The sequence below is a fragment of the Aotus nancymaae genome, unplaced genomic scaffold (assembly GCF_030222135.1).
Source record: "Aotus nancymaae isolate 86718 unplaced genomic scaffold, 86718_ANA_hifiasm-v0.15.2.pri h1tg000040l, whole genome shotgun sequence".
In the NCBI taxonomy this organism is placed as follows: Eukaryota; Metazoa; Chordata; class Mammalia; order Primates; family Aotidae; genus Aotus; species Aotus nancymaae.
The window spans coordinates 31,323,026-31,345,119 of record NW_026988454.1 but is presented as its reverse complement, the minus strand read 5'-3'; the positions used below and the strand labels follow the sequence as shown (position 1 = coordinate 31,345,119).

Below are 22,094 nucleotides of genomic sequence, written 5' to 3'. Positions count from 1 at the left end.
CACAATCACCCTAGCCTAGTATTATATTCTGGTATCATAATCTTTCCTCAATTTTGTTTAACAGAATGAAAGCAACCAAAGGTTAAAGTAAATGCATTTGAACTTAAAATATAACCTGCCCACAGGAATTAAGTAGTTTTATTCCCATTCCCTATTAATTTCGCAGATCTTTTACCTATTGTCTTAAGTAGATAAACACATAGTCATGCACACAGATTTGATGTCTAACAAAATAACTCTTATGTATTTATTTGTATACATAAGGGTCATGAAAATTCTGAGTTGGGGATTACATCCATGTTGCTTTCACACATAAATATTATTTTGAACAGGACAATATTAGTTATGTCCTGATTAATGCAATACATACTTGCTTTGGCAGGTATTTCCTCTGCTTTAATAGACAATTTCAGAAAGACATGTTAAGGAGGGAAATCACACAATACTAAGGAGCTGAGGGCCATAAACATCACGTATGTTGAGGATGCTTTTAGTTTTGTTTCCAACAGCTCAGCTCTTAACCAATGTCCCTGGCTGTAAATCCAGGTTGCTAGATGCATTGCAAATCCTCAAAAGTGTTTAAGATGAAAAAGCAATATACTTAAGATCTTCAAAAGTTTACATTAACAGAATAAGCATTAGCTCCTTTTAACGCACACAACTAAATTAACAAATAAAATGTGTCTAGTTCTATATATGCCCATAAAGCAGACTTAACATTGAAATTTACTATTTCAGATTTTCACTTCTTTAAGAGCTATCATATAGACACAAAATAAAATTCACATTTGAAAAATTATCTACCTGAAGAATAGAACCCTTAAGAAGAAAAAGAAAAAGCCATTTTACATACTGCAACTGAAACGGGAGGAAAAAAAACCAAATTAGATCGATGTGGCAACAAGTGTCCTGCCAAAACTTTTATTGGTGACATTGGAAAAACAATTTACTTAAAATACTATTAATGAACAGTATGTTATGTTTCTCTATTTTTACTAATAGATGCACTACAAACTAATGTTCAGCTCAAATAAATATGTAAGATATAAAATCAGGTACTAATGTATCAACTTATTCTGCAGAATAAACCTCCTCCATACCAACCCCATGATTGGTTTTGCTCTGTTTAAAACTAAGATGTTCAGTAGGAATGGGGTTTCTATTTGCAGCATTATTACAAACCAGTTTCCTCTCGCAAACAGCTAATATCTAAGACCATGACTCAAACTATCAAATTAGAAAAAGAACACTCAATTTTGAACGCAAATAGAAAAGGCTCCTAAGAATGTTTATAGGCCACTGCTTACTTTCAGTAAAAATAACATTTTCTCAAACTTTTCAATCTAATTTTTAATAGCTTGTACTTTTTAGTTATTGGCAAAGCTTTTTTTATACCTTCTTAAGCATTTGCTTAAGTTCTAAACTAGCTTAGTTTACCAAAGTATCAACTTTTTGTCTGTGGTGTACTTCAAAAATTAGTCACCCTACAATGTAGTGTGTTCAAATTAAACAGATGTATACAGTTAAAATAATTAGTGTAGTCTCTATAAACAATTTCTGTTCCAGGATTTGTATGCAGAGCTAACGTTTACTTCAGAATAAAACATTAACAAACAGGGAAGGAAGAGAATCAGAACTTTCACAGAGCTGTACTTGACCATATCTTATAGACAAAGCAGAATTACAATGCATGTAACAAAAACGTTAAAAGTTTTTTTTTAAAGTTGATAGTTACAAATATGGTACGTAACAATTTTCTACTTTATTTCAGTACGATTTTCAACATACAGTCTACTATTTCTCAAGATATTTGAAGACTTAAAACAAAATTTCTATAGACTAGTTGCAAACAGTAAAATTTAAGTAAAATGCTTACATTCTTATTTGAAAACAAAATTTCAGGTAAAAAATGGTGGGTGCAAGTTCTGCTCTCTGTTGCAATCTTACTTCATATTTATTATTCCTAAAAGAGAAAAATTAAAGATTAACAGAAGATGTGGAGAGTAAAAAGGAACCATATTAGTAACTGTTCCTAAAAATGAAATAATTAACTAATTCGCCCACCAAACCTATACCAAAAATATCTGTCAGAATCACAAGTTGAAATCTTATACCTTTTCTTCCTTGCGTCTGTCCTTCTTTTCTTCATTATTTTCCATGGTCTCTTCTTCATCTTCAACAATCCCATCCCCTTGGTATTTGTCATGAGTCCATTTAGGACTGCTACCTGATTTTTTGAAGTTAAAGCGCCCTCTGCCACGTTGAAAAGTACCACGACCTCTTCCTCTTTTGGCCCAATAATCCACACCATCATCTCTGTCATCATGCTACAGAAAGGTTAAAAACAACTGTCAATGAAATGTGTTTCTTATAAAGATGATGATCATTTCTCCAATCATAAATCATAGTATTAATCTTCTGAAGACTGGGTGTATGAGATTGGTAATATTCTAAAACACAATAAAACAAAACCAGTAAAACTGAATTTTTCAACAAAAATATATTCCATCATCAAGAGAATAACTACATCTTACTACTTAGCAACCCAATCACTGAGGGTCACCTAGACAATCATTTGGAGAATCTCAACTGCTAAATGACCATTTTCGGAATTCTGAGTTTTGTTTTTTTTCTATTATTATGTCAATCTAAGTCCACTTATTTTTTTATCTTATTGCATGTGGCCATATGCAATGAGATAAGATAACCAGCTTTTCCCAACAAAATTACCTTAGTCATAAAAATGCAGAAAGTCACAAAAATATCATTACATTATAAACACAGTCACTAAATAAAACCGGTGTTATTATTTTATACTTTACATATAAAAGTAGACTTTAAATCTTCTGAGATTTAAATCTAGATCAATGTATAGTACATATCAATGTTCTGGGCTACAGAATTTCAGTGGTAAATCATGACATGGTCCCTAGAGTTAACACCACTCAGCTCTTCTTCATCCATCTGAAGTGTTATCACATTCCAGCTTTCATTATTCATTAATTGTATTCAAATACAGATGTTCCCCAAATTGTGAATTGTTCTATTAAGCAAAACAATCTGCAAAACTGTAAAGTTCTTGACTTTGTAGATGAGTAGAGATGGGTATTATACATACAAAAGGTCAAAAAGGAGTCCTATATGTAATTTAATTAACTGCTAATAATTTTTTGGCTTTGTCACCCACAAAAAATGGGAAATAAAGCACACTGATGACCCTTTATGAGAAAAGGGGGTATAATGCTAACAAAATGTTGTGTAATCTATGGAGTACTAGTAGTGAGCAACCATCCAAAGCCGCTAAAACTTTTTTTACATACATCAGTATGTGATGAGTATTTTTTTTCAAAACATAGAATGTGCCTTTGGACATACTCAACTGATTAACCTACCCTTCATAGCTTGAAAAGTTCAATTATATGGGTAACTAACAGACCATATGAAAGAGAACTTACCAACTGCTAATAATCTATATCCACCAAACCAATGAAATCTTACTAGGTAGAGGTGTACATGACTCTGTAATGAATGAATTTTGGAACTATCAAAAGTGTAAATTTAAAGACAGAGCGTTTATTACAAACCCAAAACAAACTACTTTATAACAGTCTGCCACTAAAAATAATTCCCACTCAACTACATAATTTCATGCTTCCTTATTGCATTAACATACCCAACTTTAAAGTGTGTGTTTTTTTATGATATTTATGTAATACTCCATGGATTCTAGGTTTTGGAGAAGCATGAGATTAAATCTTATCAGAAACTGTAACGACTTTGGGCAACCTCTTAGAATTTACTTCCTTATTTTAATAATGTGCTCCTTGAGGGAACACAGATCAGTACAAAGTGCCTGGCCCAGTGTCTGACAAGTAAGCACTCAATAAACTGTGGCAAAAAATGTTTTTATAGTGCCTAATATGGGTCTGGCACTGTTCTGAACACTTCACATGTATTTTTTCATCTAAACCTCACAACAACCCTCTAAAATACTGTTACTATCCCCATTTTAGAAATAAAGAAACTGAGGCACAGAGAAATTAAGTAACTTGCCCAAGGTCACAAAGCTAGCCCTTTCTTCTACCCCTTGTGACCGTCACCCATAAAACACATTTCCCAGATACCTTGGTGGCAGTATATGATTACCACACCAGGTAGCTAAGAGTTAGCAGAAATAGAAAAGCCAACAGCAAAGCTAGACACTAGGATTAAACTAGCCATTGCTTTTAATATACAATTATCTGAAACTTGGTAAAGACAACAGCAGCTAAATAAATTGTGTCTTTCATAGGGTATCCTGACAGCTACTTGAGATTTTTCATGCTAAACATACTCTGCATACTCAAATTTTTATATCAAAGATTTCAATCTCATTATTAAAGTTTTTAAATTTTAATTATCTCAGATTACAAATAGCCAGAAGTGGGATATTTATATACAGCTAGGCTCATTAACAAAGGAGTCTGTATTAGAACCAAGACCTTCTGAATCATCTATTCTCCATTGATCGATCAAGTTTCAATGGGTTAATTATCAAAACTCCAATCCTGAACCTCCTTCCCAACCAGGGATTTCCTCTTCCTTTGAAGACAGCAACTCAACACTGAGAACCTGCCCACTTTAGTACTTTCCCACTTGCTATAACTCTTCACACTCACCCCTCCATAGAATTTTGGGTTCTAACTAAAACTACTATCTTTCCTAGAATTTTTATTATTGAAAACATTACCATACCTTTGCATAAAACAAAGCTTAGAGACAGAAAATTTCAGAAAAGAATGCAACAAAGATTACTATAACTCAGTATTAAATAACAAATATACAAGCCTTTCAGAACCCTGACTCTGGAGCCCAATGCATGGATTTAAGTCCTGACCCCACTGCTACTAGCCACATAACTCTGGTTAAGCTACTCAACCTTTGTACCTCAGTTTTTTCCATCCATAAAAATGGAATAACAGCCCCAACTCAAAAGGCTTTTGTAAGTATTAATATATACAGTACACTCAGAACAGCACCTTGCATAGAACCTAATGCTAAATAAATGTTATCTATTATTACTAAGTATTAATGTTTCATCCATATGAGCAAACTCTTACACTGGTCAATTGTTCTGAAAGAACCTAATGGAATGAATGTCTAGTTTTAGACTTCTTTTCTCCTGAATTGTACTTTTCTTTCTTTTCCCTCAACGTTAGTTGTCTGAAAGTTTCCTTTACATATAAGATACAAAATCTTTTAAATTCAACTATCCATGTGAAAACCAAAGTTGCCATTTTAATGGCTCCTAAGTAGACCAAAATAATTTGCTTTGGGAATTGATTTATAAGGGAAGAAGTGTGTTAATTTTACTTGATATTCTAGTGAACATCATCAGTCTGTGGCAAATCAATTTGTATGTTTTATACAGAGACCAAGATTTTTAAATATAACCCAGAAAAACAACACATAAAAATATTACTCCTACTTATAAATGGCTAAATTCTTAAAATAAGACACTCTTCTTAATGAAACTACTGCCTAATTAAAAGCCAACCCAAAATGAGTTGTACTAGTTAAGGGAGAGCAGACTCTTAAGAGAATGCCATAGAAAAATGGCCTAAACTTTGTATTATTAAATTGTTAAAAGTGGTAAACAATTACTATCTACTTGTTCACCTCTCATTCCCTCCTAACTCTTTGACCTATCATACTTGGTCTACTTCTTTGACATTTTTACTGTCTCTCACTTTTCACCCCACTTTTTAAATGTTGGTCTTTTTATCTCTTCTGTGATCTTATCACAGGTTTAATGGTGACCTATGAAATGATAGCACTTAGGTATTTGTTTCTTTAAATTTGAATTAGCAACTATCCACCGGACAGTTCCATTTCTCCCAGGCACTTCAAATTCAACCTGTTGAGAACAGAACTTAATTTTCTGAAAGGAGCTTCTTTCCTATAGATTCCTTTAGATTCTTTCCTCTCACTACTAACATCCCTGAAATCAAGTCCCTATAAATGTTACTTCAACTTTTCTCAACTCTAGCCCCTTAGTTTAGGGACTCAATATTTCTCAAACAATTTAACTTTTAATAATCATGCTTTTTGTAAACTCTGCTTAAAACTCTATTTTCTTAATAAAGCATTAAGACCTTTCACACTGTGGCTCCTTGTACTCAATTTTCCCAAACTTATACCAACCATTTAGCTCTGTGAGTACTAAAGTTCTCTATATCATGCTGTTTCACTCCTTCTGCTATGTGCAGTACACTTGCCTACCTCTCGACCTCACGATTAAAGTGAAGTTCCTCTACAAAAATCTCTCCTAATCACTGTCTCTCCTTTGCAAAAATCCACCTATTCCTTCTATGGGAAAAGCCACCATATATATTTAGAATGTTTGTTTCTCTCCTACTAGTCTCTAAGTCAAAAATTGGAATCACATCCTACTTGTCTTTCCATCCTTAGTACCTAGCATAAACATAAGTCTGTTAATACATAAATTTTTCAACCACAAAGTAGATGGATCTTTCAAATTTTTCCATACCTCAATCAAATGCCTTTTACTTTCAGAATGTCAATTCAAGCCACTCAAGAAGCATAAACTGAGAAAACATTATGCATAATGCACTGTAACTTTTTTTTTTTTGGTTCTTGGTCATTAACATGCCAAAAAAAGAGGCAAATGGAAATGTATTTTTGAAACAAACATACTGTTTCTCCAGACAAAATAGAGATCCACTTCAAAACATGGCTATAAGCTCTAACTAAGTAGGTATGTCATGGACATTCACAGGCTTATTCAAGTATATTGATAAAAAGTCAACAATTCTTCAAGTCCAATACAATTTTCCTCCATGAAAGCAACTAGTTTTCAGAACTAGTCTCTGAAACACCAATTCTCTGAAAAGTCTTGACAAAAAAATGAATACTTCCGAAAATAGTTTTGGTATGTTCTTGTCCACCTCTGTAAGGCAGGAGGGACCCTCTTCCCCATGCCAAAGAGCCAAAAATGCCTATCTTTAGAGAATCCTTCAACTACCACCTCTAGCTTCATCCTTGAAAAACTATTTCAGAGGGAAAAGCATCTCTGCCACAAGGAAGCACCAAATTAGTTTATCTATCAGCAATTTCTCCGTAATGTAATTTTTCATCAACTTTTTTCTCCAATGAAAGTTGACAGCCTCCCTGCAATACTTAATTATAAGTGCTTTGAAAAAATTCTTCTCCCTTTCATTTAAACAAATAGCTATGATGGAAGATACACCTTAATGTGAAGTTTTTACAACTGTCACTGTCTTATAGACAGATAGAAAACAAACATTAAGCTCAACTATAATATAATGTTCTCTGAATGTGGCTAACAAATCAGGTATATTTTTAGTTTACCCTGATCAGCCTAATAGCAAAAAAGTATGAACAGGACTAAAGGGACCCACATTTTCAAAACTTCAAATCATCTGGGTAATTATTTCAAAAAAGGTTTCCCACATAACGGTGAATCTTCTTATAGTGGATATCTGTACTCAAATGTATTCACCTAGTATGCTTTGAAAATTAATGCAAACCAAATAAACACAGATGTCTAACACCCACCAAGAAGTACTTCTTGCTCTTTGGGGTATATTCTGGATCCCATTCCTCTTCCTTCGGTCTCTTTTGAAAAGTAGTATTTGAGTTGTTTGGACCAGTATTTGTCCCAGCAAAAACTCCTCTGGCTCTTCCTCTGCCTCTAATTCGAAACTGATTAACATTAACAAAGTTGTTTAGTGATGCAATCAAAAGGTATTTAGTTACATGCAAACTCTAATTTTACTGCAGTAACAAAAAACATATGCCCTAATTTCCTATCTGAATCTCATAGCCATTGAGGATGAAAAGGATGGCCATTTTATATCATAGGCAAAAAATTCTGCCAACTAAAAGTTGAGTAGGTTAAGAAGAAATGATCAACCTAAGGGTTAGAATACTGTACTTTCATGGCCTGAACTAATATTTTTAAATAAGCAGGTTGGTTTTCCTTTTTCCTAGCCGAAAGCTGTCTAATTTCTTTGAATTATCATAGAAGCCCCAAGTATTCAGTCATACCTATCATCATATAAGCAAAGCTCTTCTCCTTCCCAAATTATCTAATTAATGAACTCTACTAATAGCCAACTAGATACTTGCTCAAGGTAGGAGTGTGAACTAGAAATTAAAGAGGTAAGAAGATGCGCTATCATAAAGTCATTATATTAATAATTGTAACGACTTACAGAAACATGGGGATAATATATACGCTATGTAGAATATTTACATGATTTATACCCATATAAGCAAAGATTTGAAGAAGCAGGCAAAATGAATATAACTCTAATACAGAGATGAACATACAGGGGGGTTTTATTAAAGTTTTAAAGTATCTTTTCAAAAACTAAGTGATTAAAGAAATGTTATATCAATCATTAACTTTCCTTGATTCTTGGGTCTTTAAATACTAGGTACAGTTATTGATCTCGAAGTCAAGAAAAGTACCTAGTTTATACAGATGCTTCTAGATCTCAAAATGGCATTTCTCAATGAAGACAGCACTTCAAATACCACTTTATGTTTCAATACTACCTCTGACTTTAGAAATAATGACACACATAACAGATAATCTCTAAATCATGTATATGACCTTCCTTATGTACAGTACTCTAAGATAAACTACTAAACAATCAAAGATAATTTATTCACTTACAAAGGTTCCTCGTGGTCGGCTAACTCCTGCAAAGCCTGAGTATTCTTTCATTTCATGATGAGTTTTAAATTCTTCTTCTCTTTCCTTCTTACTTTCCTTTTCTTCTCGAGAACTGGGTGAAGAAGGGGATGCTGAAGAGGATGAAGATCGAGAATGATCTTGCTCTCTACTTTTATGTTTACTGCAAAATAAAGAAAACAACAAAAAATGTGCTACTTTTAAAAAGATAAAAACCCTGTTGAATCTTACAATAGAAGAGATATTTTTCAAGTCAAAAACACTATCCCCTAATGAAATTATTATGTAAGTAAAATAACTGGGTGTTAAACTTTGACACAGTCTGTTTCCATTCTCCTTCAGTATGTGTTTTACATCAATAATGAAATCATGCTAGGGCCTGCCAGTTAGAAAATAGTAGTCTGTAAAGGTCAAGAATAAGGTTCAGTTCTTTAATATTTTTAAATGAACTTGCATCTTTTATTACTTTAACGAAAGGAAGAGAAGAGTAGGAAAAAGTAAGAATGTTCTTAAGGCCAAGTTTCAAAATGACTGCAGTTTGTACACCCTGGGTGAAAATAGTTGGTATGGTTTGGGCTATAGTACCATTATAGCAAATTACAAGCATATGACATTACAAATAACAGTCATAAATTTAAACACAAAATCCACCATTTACCTAATGAATAGCAAGGAAAAAGATTATCTATAATACTTGGTGTTCCTATTTACTTGACTCTATAATGATCAAATTTACAAGATTTAATGCAACATCCGAAAAGGTCATACCTGTGGTTAACTCTTACCACTGCTAACAGTTTCCATGGAAATACTATTTTGAAAGACTAATACACATTGCTATTTCTAGTCCTTCCTCCCCCCATCTTGCCCATGTTAAACCACTAGATATCAGTTTAAAAATTCTTGTACTCTGGGTGTTATGAGTTGAAAAAGTGCGGAATCAAGCATAACGAACCAAAGTTCTTACACAAACTGTTTCTAGAAATGCACTGCATTGAAGTCCAACCTCCTGATGTAGCCTGGATAATAGGACACATTAATTTGTCATTTTTTTTTTCAGTGTTAGCTTGCTATTCCAAAGTTTTTGTCCTCATCCACCATAAGCCGTGTAAAAGACAAATACATTTTTGCTGTAAAACAAATAATTTTAATTGTTTAAATTTAAACATTCGATTACACAGTCAAAATTGAAAGCAATTAAGCTGACAATTATTAAAGGCTAATTAGAAGCTAAAACCTATCTTAGTCAGTTTGAACAATTACCTGTCATCTTTGTAAGATTTGTATTCTTTGTAATCTTTTGGCGTTTTTTCCTGCTTTCTTGATCCACTGGATTCTCTGGAGCCCTTGGAATCTCCCCGTTCTTTACTTCTTTCTTTTCTACGGCGATCAATGTCATGCCGAAGATCAGCAGAGTCACACCTTAATTTTTTATCTCCCTATAAAAGACAGATGTAAAATACAGATTTCAGGGGATAAAAAGAAATAATATATATACACATATTATAGAGTTAAGTTTTATGCCAGTTTCTAAATTGGCATTTTAGTATTAGGAAAGAATGGATCATATAAGATACCATCATATAGTTTTTGTTTAAAAATTTACTTGATTATTTTTACTAACATTTGTGTACACAAAGTGCAGTGGGACTGGGGAAATTATTAAAAGCTAATTATATTGAGAATTTTACAGGTTTTTATCCAAAACAATCTATAATAAATTTTTGTACAGTAAATGATACAAATATTTTTTCCACTCAGCACACCCTCATTATTATCCCTCATCCTTCCAAATGCTATTTTCAATAGCTGAACAATGACAGGTTATAATCTGTAGTTGTGATGTAGCCTTCTACCTAAAAAGTTAAAGAGATCCTAACATAATGGTTCTCATTACTTAAGCCTCATTATGATCAAGCTCTTCCCAAATAATCTGATCAACCCAATTAAAAAAAAACACTTAAAAAGAATTCTATAATTTCCGTAACATGCACGTGGAATATGATTAATGAAACCAACTGAAATTTAACAAGGGTAGAAACAAAGCCAGAAAGATATTCGCAATCCTGTACTCAGTATCTTGGGCCATATACTGCCCTTTCTCAATTCAGGTATTGCAACGGACATTAGTTTAACTGCGTCACAATTCACCTCCTTCTTGTTCCATTGCTTTTTCAAATACTATATAATTTAGGAAGATGGAAAGAGGCATCTAGGAATGAAGAGAAATTATACATCAGTAAGATGCTAAGCAATGTGGACATCCTTGCTAGTATTCAACATTAAGTAGTATTTACTCTGGGAAGTCTGGCTATAATATTCATAAGCATTCATAAAACTGAAAGTATGTATCTACAAATGATATCAACTACTCACCTATTTGTTCCCAGAGTCACAAAGAAAAAAATCTAATCAAGAGCAAAAAAAACTTCCTATTCACCTAAGTATTACCAAGTCCACAAGTAACAAAATAATGTAAGTGGAACGACTTTGTAAATTACAAATTATATATACATAATTACATATTAACATGTTATTCAATCAGACAGGAAGATGAAGGGTAAAAACCAATGTCATATCCTCTTGTCCATTCATCAGTTATCTCTACTTTTTCTCCTCTGGATCAAAATCTGGTCTAAGTAACGAGGAGAAGATACTCACTGTCAGAGCTCGAGGATAGACTAAATTGTTGGGAAAACTAAATTAACAACTTTGATCTCATGGGAAAGCTAAATTAACAACTTTGATCTCAAGGTATTAAGTTAAAAACCAAAAAAAGTATGCACTTCTCAGAATCTGTTCTTTCAAGATCAACATGCCCCATGAGGAAAAAAAAAAAAAAAAAAAAACAGAAAAACACCTTTGTAAGCTCTAGATTCCACATCTAGTAATTTAATAGCATGCCCTATTAGACAACTTGTATACTACCACTGTACATGACAGCTTCTAGTAACAAATGTGCCTATGTTTTCAAAATAACCCAATTATTCAACAACTCTGCAAAACAGATGCATTCTCATTTTTCTAATTAGAAAAGCAAGGTTCAAGAGGTTATTTTCCAAATATCATGTAGATAGTACTTAGTGACAGGCAGAATTGGAACCAAATAGTACTTCCAAGTCCCCTAATCTCTTCAAAACAGTTGCTCCCTTTCTACCTTTCCCCACATTTCTACTACTAGACATTTTATGGCCAGATACAGACTAGTCTACGTGGCAAAGGTCATTTTGAATTGTCAGGAGTATATTGGAGTCCCCTCAACCATTCTCAGCAAAACCCCTCCATGTCTTTCACAGGCTCCTTTCTCATGTTTAAAATATATTCCCCCAACTCCCAATCCCCAAATATTCCAAGAGTGACAACAGTCTTTGTTCCAAACATTCATTTGTAAATCAGTTCTTAGAATGTTTATTTCTTAATCCACATCAAATATGCCCAGTAGCATGGGGATTACTTGTTATCTGTGAAGAACCTAGAGATATTTAGACACACAAATCAAGAAATATTTACTCTGGCTCATCAAGCTCATCTCAAAATTCTAATTTGTATATTTGATTTTATAATTTCCCTTTGTCTACCAACTGATTCTTTACACTTTTCTTAGGACTGTTATTTTTTTTTCCTTTCATTAGCATTTTGAAAAAAACACCCCTCATTTAAATTTAAGATATTTAGTATAGCATCAGCTTAATTTCTTCCAGGAAAGAACAGTATGTACACTATCACGATGCAGTTATGAATTAAAAGTACAACACTTCTGCCTTGAGAAATTGTATTTGGTAAATATCATTAACTAAGCTGAACTTAACATGAAAAAAATTACATTCAAAAACATACCTTTTGATTTTCTTCTTTAAAAACTCTCTCTTCCCCTGCTAAACGGGTATGCTTCCTCAGGGTACTTGGCGAGATGTCAATTCTCCTTAATGTAAAATAAAGTGTATCTTTAGTCATATTATTAACTTTTCGGTTCAGAAACATCCACATGATTATCCATTTTAGTAAAAGACAGCTATGTCTCTCCCAATCAATTAATTTAACACAGCAAGACTATTGATCTAATTCCTAATACACAATTAAGAATGAATTAAAATGCTCCAACCAGATTATTTCTATATAGAATTAAAGTCTGGCCTTTAAAACATCAAACTTATTTTAGCCATCAAAAATAGAAAAAATATGTTGATTAGGTATCATGTTAAGCATCAACAAACACATATGAATAGGATTTGCTCCTGTCTTCAGTATTTTTACATATTCAATGCACCTTTGGTTTTATTCTGCATCTTTCCTTTTTAAGTCAGTTATCGATCGCAACTATCCAGTGCTTCTTTAGCAGTCATCACCAAAACCATACCAACTGTGTACAAAGTACCAAGTTAGATACTTCATAGCCAGTATCACTAACTGTCACCGCCACCCTGCAAAATGGGCATGATTATCCATATTTTGCATATGAAAAAATTGATATCCAGGGATTAAGTAACCTGTTTATCACAATGCAATGAAGAGATACAGCGAAGATTTCAATACAACTATCTGACTTCAATGCTCATGCTTTTTTCATGAAAAACAGTTCTACCTCTCACCAAACTTTTTTTATTTCACAAACTTACTAGAAATTCAAAGGTTACTCTAGGTTACTCTCTAGGCCTCCACCCCTTCCAAAAACCAAACACACTGATAACTATTTACTTCCATACTGCAGAGTTAATATTTCAAGTTCTAACAACCAGTTTCAACTAAGCAGAAAATGAGAACTGTAAAATTTTCAAGACTTAGAAATATATTTATTCAAAGTATAAATGAGGAATACAATCAAAGTTTATATTTGTATCAATGACAAATAGCAAACTTCCAATATAATCTTGTTTTAACAGTGTCTTCCTATCAAAACAACATTTTTATATGCCAATTCAGCAGGGTACATACCTGTGTATCTCAGGGCTCTTTTGACGAGTACTATGTTCTTCAGTGGCTTTCTGATACGAAGTGAACCGCTCGTTTAGGGTCATTGCAGCTGATTTGAAGTATTGCTCTGTTGATTTAGGAGAAATACTGTACAATTAGTTAACTTTACCTTACGAGATTTGTTTGTGACAGAAGGGGATGTAGTAGGTGAAAAGAAAATAAAAATACTCAAGAAACCTAGCAAAAGAGAATCAAGTGTTACAAGGAATTCCTACCCTTTCTCTTTTAATTTCTTGTACCTCAACAGCAAAGTGCTTCCAAAGTTACTCACAGGTCCCTGTCAATACATCTAATCCAACAGCAATTAACAGATTAAATCAAGAGTCCCTAATTCCACTTCATTAGTATAGTACTTCCTCAGAACAAAAAGGAACATATATGAATGTTCTAATACCTTCCCAATATGAACCAATGATGTTACTTCAAGTAATCATTTGGAGAAAACAAAAATTAACAGGAAAATATGGAGTTAACTAAAAAGCTAGTTTGAGTAAACAAATTTGATCAGTGACTATGCTGCCATATCAACAAAAATGGATTTACAAAAAAACTGAATACTATCATTCAAATTGGAAAAATATCTTAAAATCAATTAACATTCAATAATTACTCCAAAAATCTGGCATGTTGGCAAACTCGACAGCACATTTGATATTGCTGTTTTGTCTCTCTTTAAACAATTTTCAAACTAGTAATATCAATACTATTTTTAAAACCAGTTCAAGATATGTTGTAATGTAAAATAGAAAGACGCATAAAGTCATGAGCTATGAAATGTCACAATATGAAGCAAGCTATCTGCTTAACAGGTCAACATACATCTGTGTCAACTTACCGCCCAATATCCAGCACATGTCTCATAACCAATCATTAAAACTTGAAACGGCAACTACAAGGGTAGAGCCTCAATCATAATTCCATGAAACCCCGGAATTTGAGCTAGCAACTCAGTTTTTATGCCATTTTTGCCAGGAAGACAGAAGATTCAACTTTGCCTGTATCTTTCAACAGCTATTTTACTTTGAAACATGGATTTTGCCATTTCAAAACATATTCCAGGACCTAGTTACAATGAAAAAGAAAACATCACTGGGCATTTTCAGCTCTATATAAAGTAAGAGCTGTTCAGATCGGTTGCACAATACCAATTATGAAACATAACTACAGTTCTTTAAAAAAAAAAAAGGAAAAAGGAAAAAATTTATCAAAACCTGATCTCAAAATTCAGCAACTGTAAAATGTGGAGGTAGTTCAAAAAAGGTAAAAAAAAATTTTTTGAAAAGTTAATGGTTCACATTTTATGTACCAGTAATACGATCATCAACTGGTTCACAAACCTACTTAGAGCCAAATAGCAAAACTGTCTCATCATGTTTAAATAATTACAGCCAAAAAGAAATTCATTTCATATTCACTGTTCTGCTATATCAGCCGCATAAAGAACTGCTAGAGGCATGTTTCATCTATTACAATGAGCTGTTCTCATGTCAAAAGACAAATTTTTTAAAAGCAGATAGGGGAGTAATTTTTAAAGTCAAGAGCCTTTGAGATTCCTGGAAAAGAACCTGTCTCATAGTAAGCTGCTTTTTAAACACAAAAGCAGAACTTAATCTAATTGCCCAAAAGACATACCTAAAAACCTCTGAAAATTATTAGTAACTTTGAAATTGTAATTACATACTGGTAAAAATAAAAACACCATTACTTTAGTAGAAATAAACAACCTTATCTTTAGGACCTAAAGAAATGTCATCATGATCCTAATTAGTCACTATTCACGTAATCAGTATTTATATAATATACTCCTAAATTTCTTGAACTTTTTTCCTTTAAAAATCCTGATAAATTTTATCATTTTAAGATTTTTATTTATAAAAAATTAAGCACAAAAAAAGTGTTTTTCCACAGTTTGATTTTTTTTAAAGTTGAAATACTAATATTCAATAACAATACTGTTATAAATCTATGCCAAGATTTATTATCACGTCATAGGCATGCAATGAAAGATTATCTGTAAGCCTTTTGCACTTCAAATATACTACAATGACATATTAAACACTTTTAGCATTCAACAAATCTACATCACGTTCTATCATGATACAGATTTTTAGAGTATAATTTCTCCAGCATTTCAATCAGTTTTTATTAACTATCTTCATGAGTTTCACTGACAGCAAGACTAGGGACTCTTCTATGAAACTACTTTTCCAAGTTTTAACAGTATTGATGTATATCTGCTAGCCCTGGGGTACACAAATTATTAAGTATAATTAATTATTCATTTGTTAAACTGCATGCAAGAGAAATTTAATTCACAATACTAAACATACTAAGCGTACCTTTAACATGATGAACCAAGGACACAATGTGTTGAATAAATGACTCTGAAGTGCTTTTGCTGGCCTGTGGCAACTTAATGTGGTCAAAGATGGTTCGGAATTCTTGCTCCTTCTTGACAGAATGGACAAGTGTACTAGCAAGCAGCCTGTCTTTGGTCAAGGAAGCAGGTCTGGAACATATTGATAACACACACACACAAAATATGCCATTGGTTTAAATATAAAAATGGTATGTTCAGAAAATAAGATAATAACTGGAATATTAACTACCCACAGAGTATTTGTGGGGCATCAATATGGAATTACCTGTTAGAATCATCAAGAGGAACAGGTGCCATTTTGAGTTTGACTTCAGGACGATGAGAATCACTCGCTATCATTTTGATCCTAAGTGGGCTTTCCTCTCTGAAGGTAGACTTTTCTCGAGCATCCAGATTCTTGTGTAGAGGGGGACTGTAATCAAAGAGGTCTTTGAGCTTTTCAGACTTTACCTGCTCAGGTGACTGAGTTTCTTTCTTTACGGTTATTCTTTCAGAATTTTTGTCTTCTTCTTTGTGCTTATCTTTTGTAGTGCTAGGCCTTTCCACTACATATCCAGTCTCTTTAAGTTTATAATTTTTTTCTTCTCTAAATCCATCACTTTCTCTATTGCCTTTCAGTGAAACTTTGGACTTGTACTTGAGTCCTTCCTCCTCAGTATTCCGGTGAGATGCAGTAGCAAAACTTTTACCCTGATCTGCGAGGACTGACTTCCTGAACTGTCTATAATCCTCTGTCTCCTCTGTGTCATCCCCTTCTGAATCATTAAACTTTTGTTTTCCAGACTCTTTATCACTGAAGTAATCTAGAGCTTCCTGATCTTCCCATTCTCCCTCTGCCCTCCCTTTCTCTGATCCTTTCTCTTTTGAAGCCTCTTTATCCCTGGTATTACCCCTATCAAGCAGGAATACTCTAGACTCTTCATCTGTGAACCTGTGAATAAGCAAAGAAGAGGATAGTAACTCTGGATTGCATTCATTGTAGATCGCTTCCACATTTAAATGTGTTGCCCAATCCCTCAGGACCAGCAAGAGAGAAAATAACCCTATTGAAAGTGATTTTTCAGATTCCACTTTTAAAAATCATTGAAAGCATCCATATAGAACTTAAGTACTGACTTTTAAAATAAATTTACTATTTGACTTCTTAAGTTTAAAAAGTAAAGCCAACTTCAAAAACCTGTCCTATTTAGTCACAATCCACAATTCTGCACTAACATGAACTTCTAGAGATAGCCTAAATTTAATTAATTTAAATTTAATTAAAAATTAATTTTGAAGCTAAGAACCACTGATAATACACATTACGTTAGAATTCTGATAATTATCACCCAAATTTCAGAATATTTCACTTATCTATTAATATAAACTATTTCACTTATTCATTAATATAAAGAGTTCACACAAAGAATTTAAATACCGTTGCAGTAATTTAGTACTCTTTATGAAAATCACAAAACAGTTCATATATACTTGCTCTAGAAAATAATGGCTTCTGGCACTATTACGTAGAAACTAACGATCAGTTTAATCATAAATTCTAGGTTGTGCAGTGCTATCCCATAAACAGCATGTTTCCTCTATGTCCTCACTTTTAAGTCAAATCACAATACATGAAGCAACCAATTTTCATTGTTAGAAACTTTCAGCAACACTTGAAATCAAAATTTAAACAAAGTATATTTCAAATGTCATTAGTGAGAAACATGATTATCTTTTGTACAGTCAGGCAGAAATCATTAAATACTGACAGCCAGACTATGCCACATAAGAACATGCAATATAACTGCATTATGTACATAGGTCACATTCTAATAATGAAAAGAAAAAAATAAGTATTCAATGCTCTAACAAAATTAATTTCTAAAAGGTTTACAGTTTTTAACAACATATATCATTAGTTATGCTCTAAGCTACTCAACTTCTCCTCATCTGTACTTTTAAGTCTGGACTGACCGAAACTGGTAAAATTAAGGAGGAATAGAAATTAGTGTTGTTGATCTTTTTTAAAGAGACAGGGTCTTGCTCTGTCACCCAGGCTGGAGTGCAGTAGGTGCAATCATAGCTCACCACAGCCTCGAACTCCTGGGCTCAAAAGATCCTCCCGCCTCAGCCTCCTGAGTAGCTGGATAAATTAATTTTTATTAAAACACTTAGCTTTCAAAATTCACCAGAAAAGAGTAAAAACAAATTGGAATCATCTTAAAATGAAGGAAGACAAGAGTAAAAATCACTAATTAAACACGTATCAACCATTTTGTATCTTACAATTCCAATTAGAATTCAAAGAACAAAAACGATATTATAATCTAGTAGATTCTACTTTAGTTTTTACCTTTTTAAGAACTTCCCAGTCTTTGCAGTTTCCTGATCTCCACCATCAGGATAAAATGAGGAACGACCCCTAGACTCATCTCTTGGAGCATTCTGTGGTGCGATTGTCTTTGAAGGACTTCTTCGTGAAGGGATGTGATGAATTGGACTATTCTGAGAAGGACTATATCGACTAGATCCATTTCCAACAGAACCAGACCCAGACCTTTCAGGACTATGCTGAATGGAATGTGAATGCTGAGAAGGAGTATTTTTTGCAGAGTGAACTGTACTGAGCATGGGAGCATCAGAGCAAGATGAACTCTGACTAGGTGGTGTAGCAATAGGTGAAGGACTATGGGGTGATCTAGGACTATTATCATAAGCTGAAAGGCCAGGCCAAATATCACCGGATGTGGCTGACTTATTAAATTCATCAATAGACTCAGATGGGTCATGTTCAAACGTATCTTTTGGTTCCTCCTGTGATTTACTTTTCAACGGACTCTCTTCTTGGGGTTCCCCTTCAGCTTTTTTGGTTTGTTTTTCCTGAGACCCTCGTCTTTTAGAAACAGGAGATTTGCTATATGGGGACGAAGAACGAGAAGAGGATGATCTTGGAGACCTAGAAGATCTATATGACCGGCGAGATCTGCTTCTGGATCTTTGAGAAGAAACGGATCTTCTTTTTGGACTCCTGGAACGTGAACGACCTCGTCTAGGACTCCTAGAGTGCCTTCTATTCCAGACAGGTCTATAACCGCCTCGATGGTATCTACCTCCTCCTCCTTGATAATACCCTCTACCCCTTCCTCTGTACCCATAAGGTCGTCTCATTCCTCTATTATTTCTGTAATCGCGACGATAATCTCTAGAATACATACGATCTCTACTACGAGACCTTGAATATGTTCTGGAACGAGACCTAGAACTAAAAATGAAATAAATATCAATGCAAGAAAAATAAAAGTATTCCATCCTACCATTCTAAATACGCTGGTTGAATATAACATTTAAATAAATTGTAAAGGTAAAATTAGACTTTTTTAAAAACTTCATCTGTACAAAGGTTTATGGTTTCCAATCAAAAAGCCTCACTACTAAGGTAAATACTGAGAATACATTAAAGACCTTAGAAATGAAGGCACAAAACACACACACACGCACGTGTTTTTCTGTGTGTATGTATATGTGTGTATATTTATATACACACATATATATACACATCACACATTAGGACATATTAGCAAATCGTAGTACATCTAGGCAAGCACTTAAACCGATATTGTAAAAGAATACTTAATGGCATGGCATAAGATATACTTAAATGGGGGAAAAGATTACACAAAACTGTATCAGTGAGATACTATTAATTAAATACATACATAATGTTAAGTTAGGCCTGGGGGGAAAAGAAGAAAAAACATCAACTACTATTAATTCTTAATGGGATTATGGTCACTTGTATTTTCAACTTCTGGTTTCTGTTTTTTATGCTATGTATTACTATTTCAAGAAAAATAACCAGAGTTGTTAATTTTGCTCTGTCACCTACGCTGGAGTGCCGTGGAGAGAGCTCAGTTCACTGTGACCTCCATCTCCCAGGTTCAAGTGATTCTCCTCCCTCAGCCTCCCGAGTAGCTGGGACTAAGGTGCCCACCACCACGCCTAGCTAATTTTTGTATTTTCAGCAGAGACAGGGTTTCACCATGTTGGCCTCAATCTCTTGCCCTTGTGATCCACCTGCCTTGGTCTCCCAAAGTGCTGGGATTGCAGGTGTGAGCCAAGTTTTAATTTTTTAACAAAAAGATTTCTTTTGTTAGAATTCAAAGAATCAAAGTCAGAAATGAGAAACTATAAAACAATATGCAGAGATTGTTTACTGTCAAATAATTCTTGCATTATCCAATTCAACTCTTAACATTGTGGATAAATACATAGAAACCTACATATATTAGTACAGAAAAATTTGAGACCCAGAGTCAGACTAACTGGATTTCAACTCAAGCACTGACATTTATCAGAGCTTGTTACTTGGACATTCTCAATTTATTGATTAAGGATAAGGACAACAATAGACCCACTTCACAGGGTTGAGAATAAAACACATTTTTGGGTTTAGCACTGTGTTTACGACAGGCATTCAACAAATATCACTGATATAATTATTTTAAAAATTTAAAGCACATTAAATCACCTGTATCGCTTCTTTCTAGAGTGAGATCTTGATCTTGATCGAGAACTAGACTGTGATCTAGACTTTGACCTTGAAGAATGAGATCTAGAATTGGAGCGACCCATTTCTTTTCTCCTAGTGAAATGAAAGGGCAAAAAGGTTAAAATTACAACATGATTTTTAAAATTTCACATTTATTTCAGATAAAATTTGATTTTTACAAGTTTCTCAAAGGTTATCATTCACCATCCTTCTCAAATGAGTATTCAGAAGACAAGTCTATTATTCCTGACTAAAACTGTCTTCACCTGCATGACAGGTACTGTAGATTTAAGATACAATTGAAGATTTTTATGGACTGCCCCACTTAGGTGCCTCAATCCAAAAAGGCACTTCTGCTTTCTGCAGAAGCCAGAAAGAGCAATGAGATCAGACTGCAGCATGTTATGTGTTATTCCACGCCCAATACAAATGCCTACCTCTTCTGTAAGAAAGATAAATAATAAGGGTATTACAGATAAGGCAAATGACATAAAGAAAATAAAGTGACACAATACTAACAAAAAAAATAAACCTACCAGGCTGTCATCACAGTGCTTTATGGCCTTGAAAATGGGACTGAACTGACCATTCCATATATACGATACGGTCTGAAGTGGTACTAGATAACATCCTAGTATAATACAGGACACTAAGTTTCTGAACAGCTGGAGCCATGGCTCTGCTCTCAGTACTCATGACTCCAGAATAAAAGTGGACTTATGTGACAATGCCTAGGTCACCCTGAAGTTTTCTGGTAGGAAGATTTTAAAAGAATAAAAGATAAAGAATTGGAAGGATTACTTCAAGAAAGATATATCAGAACTACAAGAAAAAAAAACTTAGACACCAGTAAAATTTCTAAACACTACATGGTATCCAATACTATAACTGACCTCAATGGGTACAGAAATCAGTAACTGTCAGAACTAATTGATTTATACGATCTATTCTTCACAAAATTGAAAAAATACACAGCAAATCACTGCACATACATCCCAAATGTCATATTTTCAACTTTTTAATGATTAATGAGAATGTATCTTAGCCTCTCAAGCTTGTTTTTGCTGCATATTAACTATTTCCAGACTTCCAATTACTCAAAAAGTGTTCATTTCAATAAATATCAACTTACTAAACTTCTAACAGCTTGCAATTCCCATAATACTTAAATATCTCCTACAACCAAATATTTTTGAAAGCATTTATTTTACCTACCTAGACTTTGTTCAGTATAAAATAAAATCGTATTTGGAGGTACTAAGATGAGTTCCGTTACAGAAGAGGCAATGGTAATACTTGGATAGTTCCTCATCAAAGAATATAAATAACAAATTCAACATGTTTTGACATAAATGCTCATTTCAAAACGTAACTATCCTCTAACAGACTACCACCTTTGTCTATTCTCACTCTTCTTCTCAATCCCAAGTGAGCAAGAAATACATAAAGACAGAAATAAACATAGGTTCAGGGTTCAAAACGGCAGAATAAGA

At 33.6% G+C, this 22,094-nt stretch overlaps 1 protein-coding gene across 5 annotated transcripts in view; it reads right to left on the bottom strand.

Annotated features, from left to right (window-relative positions):
• Window positions 1-304: 304 nt before the first annotated feature.
• Window positions 305-22,094, bottom strand: part of BCLAF1 (BCL2 associated transcription factor 1) — a 30,514-nt gene continuing 8,724 nt past the window's right edge. Inside the window, exons 3-13 of one of the 5 annotated variants that reach the window (XM_012474389.2) lie at window positions 20,581-20,694; window positions 18,406-19,314; window positions 16,339-17,004; window positions 16,033-16,202; window positions 13,655-13,760; window positions 12,560-12,644; window positions 9,986-10,161; window positions 8,705-8,885; window positions 7,579-7,725; window positions 2,115-2,327; window positions 305-1,963 (exon numbers count right to left, since the gene is read on the bottom strand). In XM_012474389.2, coding sequence (XP_012329812.2) covers window positions 1,958-1,963; window positions 2,115-2,327; window positions 7,579-7,725; window positions 8,705-8,885; window positions 9,986-10,161; window positions 12,560-12,644; window positions 13,655-13,760; window positions 16,033-16,202; window positions 16,339-17,004; window positions 18,406-19,314; window positions 20,581-20,684 — 2,763 coding nt within the window. In that variant the 5' untranslated portion in view covers window positions 20,685-20,694 and the 3' untranslated portion in view covers window positions 305-1,957. Of the gene's footprint in view, window positions 1,964-2,114; window positions 2,328-7,578; window positions 7,726-8,704; window positions 8,886-9,689; window positions 9,853-9,985; window positions 10,162-12,559; window positions 12,645-13,654; window positions 13,761-16,032; window positions 16,203-16,338; window positions 17,005-18,405; window positions 19,315-20,580; window positions 20,695-22,094 lie in introns of those variants that run through there. The other 4 variants (XM_012474390.2, XM_012474391.2, XM_012474392.2 and 1 more) reach the window with 4 other exon arrangements.